The 14,812-nt window shown below is 36.2% G+C and overlaps 1 protein-coding gene across 7 annotated transcripts in view; it reads right to left on the bottom strand.

Moving 5' to 3' along the window:
• Positions 1-14,812, bottom strand: part of MYO16 (myosin XVI) — a 717,568-nt gene that overhangs the window by 627,128 nt on the left and 75,628 nt on the right. For 4 of the 7 annotated variants that reach the window (XM_077158656.1, XM_077158663.1, XM_077158658.1 and 1 more), the window contains exon 1: positions 8,129-8,515. The exons of 2 other annotated variants lie outside the window; for them this stretch is intronic. In XM_077158656.1, the coding sequence (XP_077014771.1) occupies positions 8,129-8,201 (73 nt within the window). In that variant the 5' untranslated portion in view covers positions 8,202-8,515. Of the gene's footprint in view, positions 1-8,128; positions 8,516-14,812 lie in introns of those variants that run through there. One more of the 7 variants, XM_077158657.1, reaches the window with a different exon arrangement.

Genomic DNA, 14,812 nt, shown 5'->3' with positions numbered 1-14,812 from the left:
TTCGTATCTGACTCTAGTGCTCCCTTTAGTATTTCTTGCAGAGCTGGTCTCTTGGTCACAAATTCTCTGTGACTTTTTGTCTATAAATGTTTTAATTTCTCCTTCATTTTTGAAGGACAATTTTGCTGGATATAGGAGTCTTGGTTGGCAGTTTTTCTCTTTTAGTAATTTAAATATATCATCCCACTGTCTTCTAGCTTCCATGGTTTCTGCTGAGAAATCTACACATAGTCTTATTGGGTTTCCCTTGTATGTGACAGATTGTTTTTCTCTTGCTGCTTTCAAGATCCTCTCTTTCTCTTTGACCTCTGACATTCTAACTAGTAAGTGTCTTGGATTGGATCCAAAAATCCAATCTCTCAAAATGCATCCATATAAATTTGGATAGCCAAAAATTTGGATAAAGAAAAAAATTAATTTATGAATTATTGTATAATTATATATTTAAAAATAAATACCTAAGACAAATTAATAATATAGATTAATTTTAAATGCTTTTAGGGCTGTATTTTTTTTTCCAGAAACATTGTGTACTTTATGAAAGTCCTAAAGGCTGGATTGACATTCCTTCTCTGAACCAGGACTTGGAGAACTTCAGGGTAAATAAGTATTTCTGTAATGACTCTATTCACCTTTTACCATATGCCAGAGGGCTGGTGGATGTGGAGACAGATGTACACAAAATATTATTTCCTTTTTAATATATTTTCTATTATTTTTGTTGCTATAGCATTCTTATTATAATAATTCAACAACATTGTGCATTAATAAATACTACTGCTACAACTAATAATAAACCACATATAGCTTATATTAGTCAATATTTTCTTAATTTCCCTCAATCAGTCCCAAAACATTAACAATCACTAGTGATGCTAAGTACCCAGAAACACAGAGAAATATGAACTGTTGTTCTTGTCCCTATAAAAACTACAGTCTAGTAAACAAAGGTATAAATATGAACAAATAGATTTGATATTGGGCTATAATACAAAATTCCAGGAATCCTATTTCAAAACCGATGTTGGAAATTCATCAATTTATAATTTTATATCTATCTGCATGGATAAACAATTAGACTACCTTTTTACCTATATTTTTAAGGGCCAAACACTGCCTTATTATGTGTTTTACATATATGATTTTCCACTCAGGAATAAAGTAGAATTAATTAATGTGCTGTAGATATCTGTATCTCTCAGCCATGACAATTAATTTATCATGTATCCCAAAAACAACTGATCGTAAACCACAACAGTTCTAAGTCTTCTTTATGAATAACAGCCATTGTAAATATTGGTTTGACGTAACTGCAAGCCATGATGAAGTGACCAGCTATAATCATTCATTAAGATACCCAAACAATGGGCATACCTCTTAACGTCCTAACAACATTCCCTTCTTTTGGAGCTACCCAAAGAATTTGTCTTCAGCATTTATACGAACTCAGCCAACAGCATTAATCCTCCATCTCTAAAGTGCATTCAAACCGGCTTTTCTTCCAATGCTCCAAACCACTGCTCTTTGAGATTATCTTCCTAGATCCTAATTTTTTTTTTTTTTTTTTACATGGGCAGGCACCGGGAATCGAACCCGGGTCCTCTGGCATGGCAGGCAAGCGTTCTTGCCTGCTGAGCCACCGTGGCCCGCCCTAGATCCTAAATTTTTAACAGCTTCTTTTTAGTTATTGAGCTTGTCCCAGGGGCAATGGCAATGGTAGAAAGATTACATGGAACACAGAAATAAATTATAGGGCACTTTAATATTAATAAGGATATACAATCTTAATTGCAAATAAATAATTACATCGGGCACAGGCCACTGCTGTAATTCCAAATTTTCCCAAGATACTTCTCACCCTTTGAGAATTTCATCAGGTATTTCTTCAACTTTGCCTATTAGGCAGTTTTATATCTACCTGTACTTTCCCTTAGCACCTTAACTCCTACTAATGTCTAACTATTGTGGACCGTATTACAGTATTCCTCCCCCCAATATAAGTAACTGGAGTACACCACCACCACATTGCAGTAGGTTTCCTAATATCCTGAGTACGTTTATCACCAATATCCAAGGGACTGGAACTCCTGAAACCTGAAAGCACAGGGTTTCACAAGATCAATTCCAGCACTTAACATTATTTGATACAAGTTTTTACTTTGATGACATCCTTGAACGTAATTTTCTTTGCCCATTAACACATCCTCTCAGATAAGATTCTACTATTGACCATTCGGTCTATATAACTTAGCTCCTTATAAAGGATCTTGCCCTTTACCCTCCTCCTTACACCTTCCAGCCTCTCCCAGCATAACAGGGGAAGAGACCTAGCAGTCAAGCAGTCTTCCAATCCTCACATAAGTGGAGGGAGCAGGAAAGAGTGGGTGTGTCAGTCAGGGTCTATCAGTTATTGTGCCAGAAACAATTAAATATAAAGAATTGTTAATTAGATACTGGACTGAAGAGCAAAAAAGGAAATAATAAGGTATTAACAAGGTTTTAAAAGGTAGCAATTGCAAAAAGTAGCTAGTTTGGGTTGGTGAAGTGGCTGTGATTATTTAAATGGAGAAGCTTGGCAAGAGCAGGGCCAGAGTTGAAACCCAGGCCTCTGGAGAGGGAGCACTGCCTTGTTGGGGCTGGAATCTTGGAAGGAGCACGACGAAGCTGATTCTTTTGAGTGTAGAAAAACCATAACTATCAAAATCTAGTACTAGAAAGAATGGCCAAGGCCAAACTTTTAATTCCAAAATCAAACCATATAAGTTTTAAAGAATAAATATTAACATTTGCATTCCAGGACGTGCAACCACACGAAATTTTACAGTCTGTGCAAAACTCAAGTGCACTTAAATTTTGTATAGATCCCTATTATTTATCCTCTATCAGATCTATTTTATAGCTGAAATGAAATTTCATTTGGACTTAGGAATATAAATTAGACAACTTGCAGCTGGAAAGTGATTATAAATGGTTCTTTAAGTTTTAAAAGTTTATTTATTTTTAAAAATACTTTTATTGAGAAATAATAAACACTTGGTTCTTAATCAATAAATAGATTTTCTTATTAGTTTGGATAGAATACATTTTGTTGCCACATACATGATTTGGATGATTTTAATACATGAAAATTGAAATCAACATGTACACATCTCAAGTCTATGTTCTAAAAATTTCTCTTTTGGCCCTCTCCCTGAAAAGCAAAACCTGTATCTCTCAACATTGAGCTCACATAAGTGATGTCCCTAATGCTTATTATCTGTGATACAGAGCTTTCTGTTTTCTTGCTTCCAATTTCTCTTGATCAAAGACATGCTTCATAACAGTTCCAGAATAATGTTTTTGAAACTCAGATTGTTTATACTACCTCTTCAAATGCCCAAATTCCAGCCTGAAGGTTGGTAAACTTCTGTAAGAGGCCAGGTAGCACAGATTAAGTTTACAGTCCATAAATCCGTCACAACTGCTCACCTCTATCGTTATACTGCAAAAACAGGCATAGACAATATATAAATGAGTAGAAGTATCAGCTTGCCAATAAGACTTATTTACAAAGAGATGAAGGGCAAGATTCTCTATGGGTTGGTACAAACCATGGCCCACAGCCCAAATATAGCCAGGTCAATTCATTAATGTATTGTCTACACATTGCCCATGATTGCTTTGACTCAAGGAGGGAAGAACTGAGTAGCTGAGGCCTCCAAAATGGAAACTATTCACTATATTGCCCTTTACAGAAAGACTTTGCTGGCTCTGTTCTGAAAGATAAAATTCAAAACTCCTCAGATTACTATATACGGTACTTCAAGATCTGGCTCCTGCCTAATTCTGCCACAGGTCCATGCATATCCTACTTTCTAATTATCCCAGTCACCTTAGTGACCCTAAATTATAATTCTCTATTAAATTCTCTCCCTATTTTCACATGCTATGATCTTTGTCACCTTCCTTGACAGTCTCCTCTAACGCTACTCCTAAATTGGACTATGGATTCTAGAGTCCTAAATAGAATTTTAGTAAAGCTCATTATTTTGTAATTGCTTGTTTACCTATAAACTATAAGTATTTGAAGGGCAGGTATTATGTCTTCTTCTGTTTTTCTTGATCTCTGGACTGTTCAGCATCATACGATTCAATATTGAATAATTGGAGAGAAGTAGAAGGAAAGAAGGGACAGGTGAGGAGCTGGGCAAGGAGGGTGGAAAAAGGAAGGCTCAAAAGACAGAGGAAAATGAGGGGAAGCCATAGGAATGAGAGAAGGCAAAATGAAAGGATGAAATAGAGAGATAGTAAAAGAGATGGAGTTAAGAGAGGATAAAGAAGAGAAGAAAGCATTAAAAAGAAAGACTAAACAAAAGAAGGGGTGAGATAGGGAGCCTGAGTGGAGACAAGATACAGAAGTAGTCAACAGAGATGAAAGTGAGGTGGGGTAGAGAATGAGGGCTGGGAAATTCAAAAGAGAGTGGATAGACAGAGAAAGGAGGTAGAGAGGGGAACAGAAAATCACTGAATAATCAGGAAAAAGAGGAAAAGGTGAAAGGCATGAGCTGACAATATAATCACCTCTATTATTTTTTTATTAAATAATATTTCTTTCAATATTTACACATGCTAACACATTTTAACTCTATAAAAACTTTGCAAGGTGTTATTTAATCCATTTTACATATAAGAGAACTCAGGCAAACAGAGTGACATGGCAAATAAATTTTGGAACCCTTACTAATTTAATTCATACTGTATCAAAAACCAGAGAGGGTATGATTGAGACCACATTTTCTCTTTTTTGTATCATTTTAGCAATTTCATTGTTACCAAAATAAAAACTACATTTCCCAGCATCCCTTACTTGTAAATGTAACCACGTGACTAAGGTCTAACCAATGGCTATTTCCAGAACCTTATTTATATAACTGGTTTCTGCTCAGCATGCTTATCATTATCCATGTATAGATGGACCATAAGAACGAAGGTCATTTCCTAAAGAAAATGTGGTGATGAATTGGAAAGAGCTACTCCCTGAGAAATTGAAGAGCTGAACCATTATACCAGTCCTGGAATTATACACCTCTGGACCTTCATATGACAAAGTAATAAATATCTATCTCGTGTACGCTAGGATAGTTTTGGGTTTTCTGCCATTTGCTTCTGAACTTAAATCTGTTTGAAAAGGAATACGGGGAAGAAAGAAGAATCCACTGCTTTGGATCTTATAAGAAAGATCATTTTATTTTCTCTTCTAACAAGAAAATTCTTCAAAGAAAGCAAAATATATTTTTGTTTCACCTAATTGTAGTATCTGTTTTTGTTTTTTTTTTGTCTTTTTGTGTGTCTTATTTACATATTATAATTAAGAGGCTTTTTTTTTCATTATAGGGATTGGATTGAGGAATAAAGGATGTGTTCAACTGCTTGTTAAAAATCATTTAACACCCCCCACCCCACCCACCCAGCCACACACACACCTCTCCTCAGGCCCTAGCTGCTTTATTATTTATTGAATACCAACTCTGAGTCAGTAATTCCACTAGGGCAGAGCCAAAGTAAAATAAGACAACACCCTAGTTCTTGCAAAGCTCATATCTCTCGGGGAGTGTATTAGTCATGGTTCTCTAGGGAAACAGAACCAGCAGCAGGTATCCGTAAATATGCGTTTTATAAAAGTATCTCATGCTACTGTGGGGATGCACAAGTCCAAATTCCGTAGGGCAGGCCTCAAGCTGGCAACTCCACTGAAGGTCTTCAATGAAGTAATTCCCCGGGAAAGACTGGCTGGCTGAAGTAGAGACAAAAGGCTTCTAATTATTGAAGATGTCACCTCTCCCTTAAAAGCCTTCAACTGACTCCATCAAATGTCTCACAATGCAGAAGATACTCCCCTTAGTTGATCGCAGATGTAATCAGCTATAGATGCAATCACCTGACTGATGATTTAAGTCCACGAAATGTCCTCCGAGTAATAGTTAGGCCAGTGTGTGCTTGACCACTTAACTGGACACCATCACCTGGCCTAGATGACACATGAACTACCGGGAGGAAGAAGATATTAGTTTGGTGTAAGATTTGGAAAGAGAAGACTGATTATAGTTTTCCCAGCTCTAAGAAAACATAGTATCATTAAATGCTTTTTGAATTTGCCTAATTGCAAACAGCACATTATACATATGATTTCTCAGTAGTGATGTTTGCAATGTTCTGATATTGAATAACAATATATAATATGTATACTAGAAACATCTACCCAACACACACACCATAACTACGATCATGCCACAGGTCTGGAAAAAAGAAAGCAAAGGAACTGGGAACATGAAAAGTCACATGCATGCTAACAATATCTTTACTGATCTATATCCAGAGCAGTAGTACCCACGTTTTGAAGTTCAAAGTGAACAGTATATGGGAATCAGGCTACCAGAGGTTTCACTCCAACCAGACATCTTAGTAGGGATGAGGAAGCACCAATGGACGTTTCTGAGCCTTGCTACAAACAATGGCAGCTTTCTTAGAAGTGAGATGCTTTCTGAATGAAGAACACATAAAGTCAAACAGAGAAAAAGAGATAAGGAACCACGGGTCTTAATTATAGCACGCCTGTTCTAAGTGGTCATGTTTAGTCTAAAAATCTTCTAGTGGGAATCCAGTCCTTGCAGCTACCTTGTCACCCATTCCTGTTATGGTGGCAGGTTTAAAATAGGAATTATAAATTGAAATATGATTAGAAATTTCATAGTATAAACAATTTTATTATGATATCTACTTTTCATTTTTCAAATATCAGTTATTCATAATATTTTTAGTGTTTTAATTCTCAAATTAAACACAGCAAAAATCTCCACACAAATTACCTTTCTATACCAAGTTGTTTCAGGCAAATGTACAAATTATGGCAACCTATAGCAGTTATTTATATATGGAATAAACATTAATCCAAATATTTACCCCCCATAAAGTTTAGCATTGGTAATCGCCTCTTAAATCAGCTGAGACAAAAGGACAGAAGTACGTTAATCTGGAATACTTCATTTTACAAATATGCTTTAATATTATACGTCTTTAAGAAGCAAATAGGGAGCACAAAATCTTCACTTCCTTAGGAAGAAGAAATTACAGTGAGAGACTAGTTTGACTACTTATGTCCTATGCTAAGCTGCTCAAATTTCCTGAAATAGAATAAAAATAGAACTAGATGATAAGGAGAGGTAGAGAAGTGGCACAAGGAGTAAATTTTGAAAATCTTTATAGACAGGCGTTTACCTGTCTATAAAAACATATCTATGTTTTCCTTACTCTGTGTATAAGCCCAAAAAAGTGACACCTGGATATGTGAGAGAGTGACCAATTCTATGGCCAGATAAATATATAAAGAGATATTTTTGTTGTTACTTAGTCATTAATAAATCTCTATGGAATGCCTTCTTAATTCATGGAATACTTCATGAAATGTACTTTGTTCCCTTTCCTAATCTCTAAACAATTACAATTTAAATGGAATCTAAAGACATAGGCAGTTCAAAGATAGCTGACAACTTTTAGACACCACACAATGAAGAGTAAATAATATTTTTGGAATAAGTGTTACAAGAATGTTTATCATACAGTGGGTTGGAAGAGCTCACAGAGTAAACTGGGACATAAGCAAGACCTTGAAGTATACAGAGGATTAACACTGGCATCAATAGCTTTAAAATGGCATTCTAGATGGAGTAGAGGAGAAGCAGAAACCAAAAGCATGAAGGTGGGTTGATAATAAACTAAGTCACACTGAGCCAAAGTAACCTGTGCCAGGTGTGGTCTGCGAACTTTACATGTATCACCTTACTTAATCCGTACAACAACAGGCTGAAGAAAGTTTTATCATTTTTCCTGTTCTACAGTGCAAAAATTGAGGCACAAAGAGTTTAAGTGACTTGTCAATGTCACACAGCTAGCCAGATGTGGAGGCAGGCTTTGAATCTAGGCCATCTGCCTTCAGAATCTGTCTTAGTTTGCCAGGGCTGGCTAACAAAGCATCATAAACTGGGTGGTTTCAAACCATATAAATTTACCTCATGGTTCTGGAGCCTACAAGACTGAATTCAAGATGTTGGCAGGACCATGTTTCCTTTGAAGGGAAGAATTTGTTTCATACCTCTCTCCTGGCTTCCGGCAGTAGCCTGCCAGCAATCCATGGTGTTCTCTCCTCTGTCTGTCTGTGTCCACATTTCCTCTTCTTATGAGGACACTGGTCATATTGGATTGGGGCCTATCCTAATCCAGTTGGCCTCATTTTAATTAGCGACATTTTCAATGATCCTGTTTCCAAATAGAGTCATTTGTGAATACAGGGGTTAAAACTGGAAGGTATCTTTTCTGAGTCATAGTCTGTAATACCAACCATCAACTGCCCTCTCCTCTCAACCCACTACTCTGCCTGAGGGAGGGGTCAAAGAATGGGTGAACTGTGTCATTATGACATCTGTTACTCATGTTTGAATAGACTTCAGGAAGTAGTGGATTTTAATTGTAATATATCAAAAAGCCTCGGTAAGAAAGGCAATTCAAGAAAATTACATGGTTAGTAACTTCTATAAAACTTCAATCAAATGAAAAGACACTGCAAGGTTCACTGGGGATATAAATTAAACCTAAAGTGCCTGAACATTATTAAAAATGTTATAGTCAGTTTTGTCAATAAGACAGTAATTTTGTGTATTTAAAACTCAACCTTGATTATTCCGACACTATAGCATCATTTCAATGAAGAAGTGTAATCTCGTACCATGGAGAATAATTATTTTATAAATTAAAAGTTAATGGCTATAGAATAAGTTGTTATTCAGACAAAACAAGATTCTTACATTTTACTGGCCTAATAAATGACAATATTTTCTGTAATTCCTATTGTATTACCTCCATTATGTTATCATTACAGATGTTTGAGCTTACTGCATTACAACACAGTATTACCGATTGGCCGTGTCCCACAATATGACTATGTCCAATGTCCTAAACCTCTAAACACCAGGCTACTTTTCTGGGAAAGCTTAGGTTTGTAGGTTCCACCCTCAGCCTTTCAGGTACCTGTCAAGCTATATTTAAATGACTGCAGTTGCCAAAATGAAGATTCACATTTATTTATTGTTTCTAGAAATAATTTACATTAATTTCAAGTCCTGATTTATTACTAGCGCTAAATCTGAGACCTGGATTTATTATTTTGTACTCTCATCTGCTTAATGCTTTTCTGTCGTTTTGGTGCCTTGATTTACCACCTCTCTGAAGTATGACCCATGGGTTCAAATCAGTCTCCAGATTTGTCCCTTCTCTTTACCTTGGATACTAGCACTGATTATTTGACAAAAGCCTTTTGTCCTTGCCTCCCTCCACCCCCCAGTCAACTACAGATGATGTTGGATGCTATTCATTGTCACGTAGACCCTCAGTTTCTGGGACTCCAAAGATTTTGGCTTGAAGAATTTATTATCTGTGTCATCTAATTCATCTGCTAGAAAGGAAGTCAGTCATATGTTTGCAATGTCTGCACTTCCAACAGCAGTATTTTTAGCTTTTCTGGGTATAATGCTGGAAAAATAGAATCAAACAAAGCAGAGGGACCACATCTCCATGTTTACAAATGCTGGGCAGAGAAAGAGAACAATACAAAAATTCAGGGGGTTTCTAGGAACCGCTTAGCATGATATATCCCCTGAAATTAAGAGGCAGAGTGAGCTTGGGTCTGACCCTTCTCTGAGAAATCTAGAGTGTGTAAAAGGACTGGTCAGTTGCACTGGCAGTAGAGCAAAGAGTGCCACAGCCCTGAGATCCATCTACACTACTAGGATGTATGCAGGCAAAAACTGCATGGGAGAGAGAGCTGGCAAATGGATCAACTAAGATACAATTTTTGTGTCTGAAGAGGTGAACAATCTGAGTAAATGACAAGCTGGAGGAACAGGAACAGGCTACAGAAATGATCCCTGGAAGACAGATTATCAGTCCAGGTCAATAATGCTAAAGGTGAAAGGCCTCTTTGGGCAGGTTACAGGGTGTCTGAGGAAGCCAAGATTTCCTGTTAGCCCTAAGCACAGGAGGATGAGAACACACCTTACAATAGAATTAGCCAAGTAAGAACTTACCTATCCTCTTTCCCTTTCCTTCTTAATCCCACTCTGAACTTGTTATAATTAAAGCCCATGCTTAGGAAACTGGGGGATAAGAAATGCTAAGTAGGATAAGAAAGAATTGGAACCTGAATGCTCTTTCTTTCTCTCTTCCTTTCCTTCTCTCTTAATAATTGTACAACATTTAGGAGGGTCCCAACTGTTGGGGAAAAAAAGAAGATTTTAAGTTTAAATCATCTTAGAAATCTTGATGGTTATCTGATACTGAACACTTAAATTTACTGAACTGATACTCTATTGAGTATTAAAGTGATACAGGACTTTCTGTACTAAAGAGTTAGAGAAAAGTCATTGGGTCTGTTTTAGCTTGTTAAAACTGCTAGAATGCAATATACCAGTAATGGGATGGCTTTTTAAAAAGGGAATTTATTAAGTCACAACTTTACAGTTCTAAGGCCCTGAAAATGTCCAATCTAAGGCATTCAGAAAAAGATGCCTTAACTCAAAGAAAAGGCCAATGACGTTCGGGGTTTCTCTCTCAGCTGGAAAGGTGCACGGCGACATCTGCTAGCTTTCTCTGCCAGTTTCCCTGGCTTCTCCTTCAAAGGACTTCCCCCAGTGGAAATTTCCTTCTGCATCTCCAAAGGTCTCTGTCTATGTAGACTTTGTTGGCACTAAAGCTTTTTCAAAACGATTCTCTTTTAGAGGGCTCCAGTAAACAACCTCACCTTGAATAGATGGAGACACATCTCCATGGAAACTGTCTAATCAAAAGTTACCACCCACAACTGGGTGGGTCACATCTCCATGGAAATAATTTAAAAGACCCCACCCAGCAATATTGACTAAGGATTAAAGAACATGGCTTTTCTGTGGTACATGACAGTTTCAAACTGGCACAAGGCCTAATGGAATTTTCATCTGGTGCCAGAAGGAAACTGGTGTTCACTGAACACCTCTAATGGTTCCTTAAGTAGGAGATAAGTTAACTGTATGATATCCCATCAATGAACTTGCAAACTCAATGTATACTTCTTTTTTTTTTTTTTTTCTTTTTCACATGGGCAAGCACCAGGAATCAAACTCAGGTCTCCAGCACAGCAGGTGAGAATTCTGCACTGAGCCACCGTCGCACCACCCTCTTCATTTTTTTCGTTTGTTTTTATTTTTATTTTATTTTATTTTATTTTTTGCCTTTTTCTTCAATGTACTCTTGATACTATTGGGATAGTCAGCTTTTGTACCTAGGAAATTTTCCAGGTCACAAAATAAGAAGTCAGTAGAACTGCATCTTAGTTCTTGTTTGATCCAACCACAGAGCCTCAAGAGGGTTTCCTGAATTTCCTCGGAAATACAGAAAAATAGGAATTTATAAAAGACACAAGCCATGAAGGAGATTTTTAACAAGCTGGAGGGCCCAGGCAAGAGAAAGCCAAGCAGGAGCACGTGTCTTCAGTGTGACATAGCAGTCTTTCAGAGCTCATGAAAAATGCAGAACCCAACCTTCCAAGACTGTTCAGGCATTTGGTTTGTTTGTTTGTTTGTTTTATATTAAATAGAATCAGGACAATATAAGAACATCTAAAGAGCTTCTGCACTACTTCTGAGGCCTTAAAGTGGGGTATGAAGAATAAAATCTTTCCTGAGCTTCATCTCTAACCTTCACATATGCTAAGATTTCAGTGTAGACAATTTGACCATCAATATCTACTTCATCTCTTGTTGAGAATTTTACCAGTCTATGCTGGTCTGTTGACTCCCATTTCTTACCATGATAATTTTGATACGTGATATGTAATATATGTAACATTTTATAAATTATAGTTATCAAAAGAGTATGACTGTCACATATGCAAACTATATCTAAATTAAAAATTTAAAAATATAGACGAAAGTCTGAGTTGAAGAAAGTTTATAATGTCCTAATTTTTAAGGGTTACTTAAAATTTCTTTAAATTTTTTTAAAAAAATTACTCTTTCAAACTTTTAAAACAACCCAGATTTATTGTAAAAATAAATAAATAAAACTGCAAAAGTGAGAAAATAAAAATCAGCCGTAACCCACTCCAAAATAACCACTGGGGGAGACCGATAAAAGCCCAACAACGGCTCCCTCCCTATTACCGGATTATACATCTACATCCTTTCCCGTGGGCCTCTGCAGCACCTCCATTTAGATGGAAGTACTTTGGGGTTGGCCTTATGACTTGCTGTGTCCAGTGAAATGTGGATGAAAGTAACAGCCAGAGGACTTTGGGAGCCATTGAGGGTTTCTGCCTCCTCGCATATGCTTCTGCTTCTTGCCAGGGAAAGAGCCGGCTATAGATAGGGGCTGATCCTTCAGAATGAAAGACTCATGGGTCTGAACACAGCCCAGTTAATCTGTAGCGGATGTCCTGGCCCTTATGCAAAATAATCAAGCAATAAAGGTTTATTACAGTTAGACATGAGATGTTGGTGGAGTTTGTTCGTATAGCAAAAGATGGTTAATGAAAGCACTCTTAATACACTTTTGGTTCACTTCATCCTCACCTAATTTTTTTGTTTCAAATGTAACTTTAATTCTGATTTTTAATGCACACAGTTGAAGAAGAGGTAAAAAGATCTTAATTGTGAGGAATATAATCTAAATAACAGTTTCAGAAACTATGCCCTAACTGGAATGATAAAGGAATTTGATGTTATTAACACTGGCAGGTGAAACCTAAAGACTGGGTCTTGTCTTCAAGGGAGTTATCATAGCATAGTAATTAAGATCGTGGGTTATAACCTCAGACTGCCTGGCTTTAAATCCTGCTTCTTCCACTTACTAGCTGGAAAACACGTGCATGGAGCTCAGTACTGCTTCAGGTAGGGGACAAAGACAAATGAATATTATGGGAGGCATATTTGAGAGTAATATAAGAAGAATTTACAATTAAAGAGGAATAAATATAGAAAGGGCTTTTATTAGCTAACCATCTACCTAAATGAGATGTGTTCAGCTAGGGCTAGATGACCATATTTCAGCAATTTTTTTATTGGGGTTCATGCATTAGCAGGAAGGTTGGAGCAGAAGACTTTGCCTGTCCTATAAATTCAAGGTTCTTATGTTTTATTCATTCTATCACTTGAAAATTTGAAATATTTTTTACCTCCAACTAAAAAGAAGCATCATTTTTATTTTGATTTATTCCATAAAATAGACTAAATTCAACAGCTTAGTATACTATGGATGCTAAGCTTTAGAAAAAATTCATTGTTTGTAAAGCTCATTGACAGCATTAGAAAAATGACTTAGGAATTGCGTCAGTGATGCCTTTACACTGAAACTTTCCTCTACTAAACTCCATTCCATGAAGACTTACATATAAAACATGTACAGAAACTAGAAATTAGCTAACTTTGTTTTTCAAAAATACAAAAGACCACTAGATTCTTTAATTAGCTTTGTTTTGCTTTGAGTATCAACACACAGGAGCAAAGACAAAAATAAGGTTCTGGACTTCTAATGGTGCATATCTCGTTTATTCTTCCAGCAACTGCATATTTGATATTTTAAAACATATTTTATTCTTAATATACAATTAGTGAAAACATTAAATTATAATTTCCCCATCAATACTCATGATTAGTCTTTTATTATTTGGAATGTTCTGAAATCAGTTTCAATATCATGGCATAAAAACACTTGCAGACCTGCAGTCCTTCCCAGCTTTGATAACATTTATTTTTAAGTTTTCTACTCTTAGTTTAAAAACCTTGTCCAATTTTTTTTTCCTTGGTCCCCTGGGCTAATCCTCAGCTCTGAGCTATCCTCTGATCCCCTTCCTTTCATCTTCATTTTTTCCTTTTATCTTGAACCAGTGAACCAATGCCTAGAATTCTACAATTCACAGAAATTCAGTCATCAAAGAAGCATTTTCTTAGGCCCTGAAGACAAAAATAATGGAAAATGCAGCACAAATTATTTGCCATTCTACCATTTTTTTTTCCCATTTGGCCTTGGTAGATATTAAAATATATATATATAGTTTGGATCTTCTCAAATTCACTTATACCAACAACAAAAAAGTACAATAGCCTATGAGAGTCATCGTAAATCTCCTTAGAATGTTTGTGATAAATACTTGGTCCTTAAAACTAATTTTAGCTTTCCAGACCATGGACCTAAAAAAAAAAAAAAAACTAACTCATTTTAGCAACAGCTTAATATACCCAAGACATGTTTAATTCAAAATAATGGCCCATGTGAAGGAAAGGACTAATCATAATACAGAGTTACTAAAAAGTGTGAACTAGAAACCAAGATAATAGAAATTCAGACCAGTAAAGAGGCAAGTTTCTTAGCCACAACCATGCAGATTTGGTCATTCTTAATTTTCGTGAAGTCTGGAGTGAAAGAAACCCTTCCTATATTATCCCAGATATATACATGGATTTAGTACCACTCACTGAGTATTTAAGGTTCTTGTGCCCAGACTAGGCAAACTATGTAACAAACACATACTTAAATGTTAAATTTTCAGATCCAAATTGCTTCACGAGTGAATAATACCAAACATTTAAAGAAGAATTATTACGACTCCTTTACAAACTCTGCCAAAAGAGGGAACACTTCCCAACTCATTCTACAAAACCAGTATTACTAAAACCAGTCAAAGATATCATAAGAAAAGAAAACCACAGACCAATATCCCTTATGAAAGTAAATGAATAAATTCCTTAACAAA

This window comes from Tamandua tetradactyla, chromosome 4 (assembly GCF_023851605.1).
Source record: "Tamandua tetradactyla isolate mTamTet1 chromosome 4, mTamTet1.pri, whole genome shotgun sequence".
NCBI lineage: Eukaryota > Metazoa > Chordata > Mammalia > Pilosa > Myrmecophagidae > Tamandua > Tamandua tetradactyla.
Note: the sequence above shows the minus strand (reverse complement) of the source record. Positions and strands in the feature narration are given on the sequence as shown.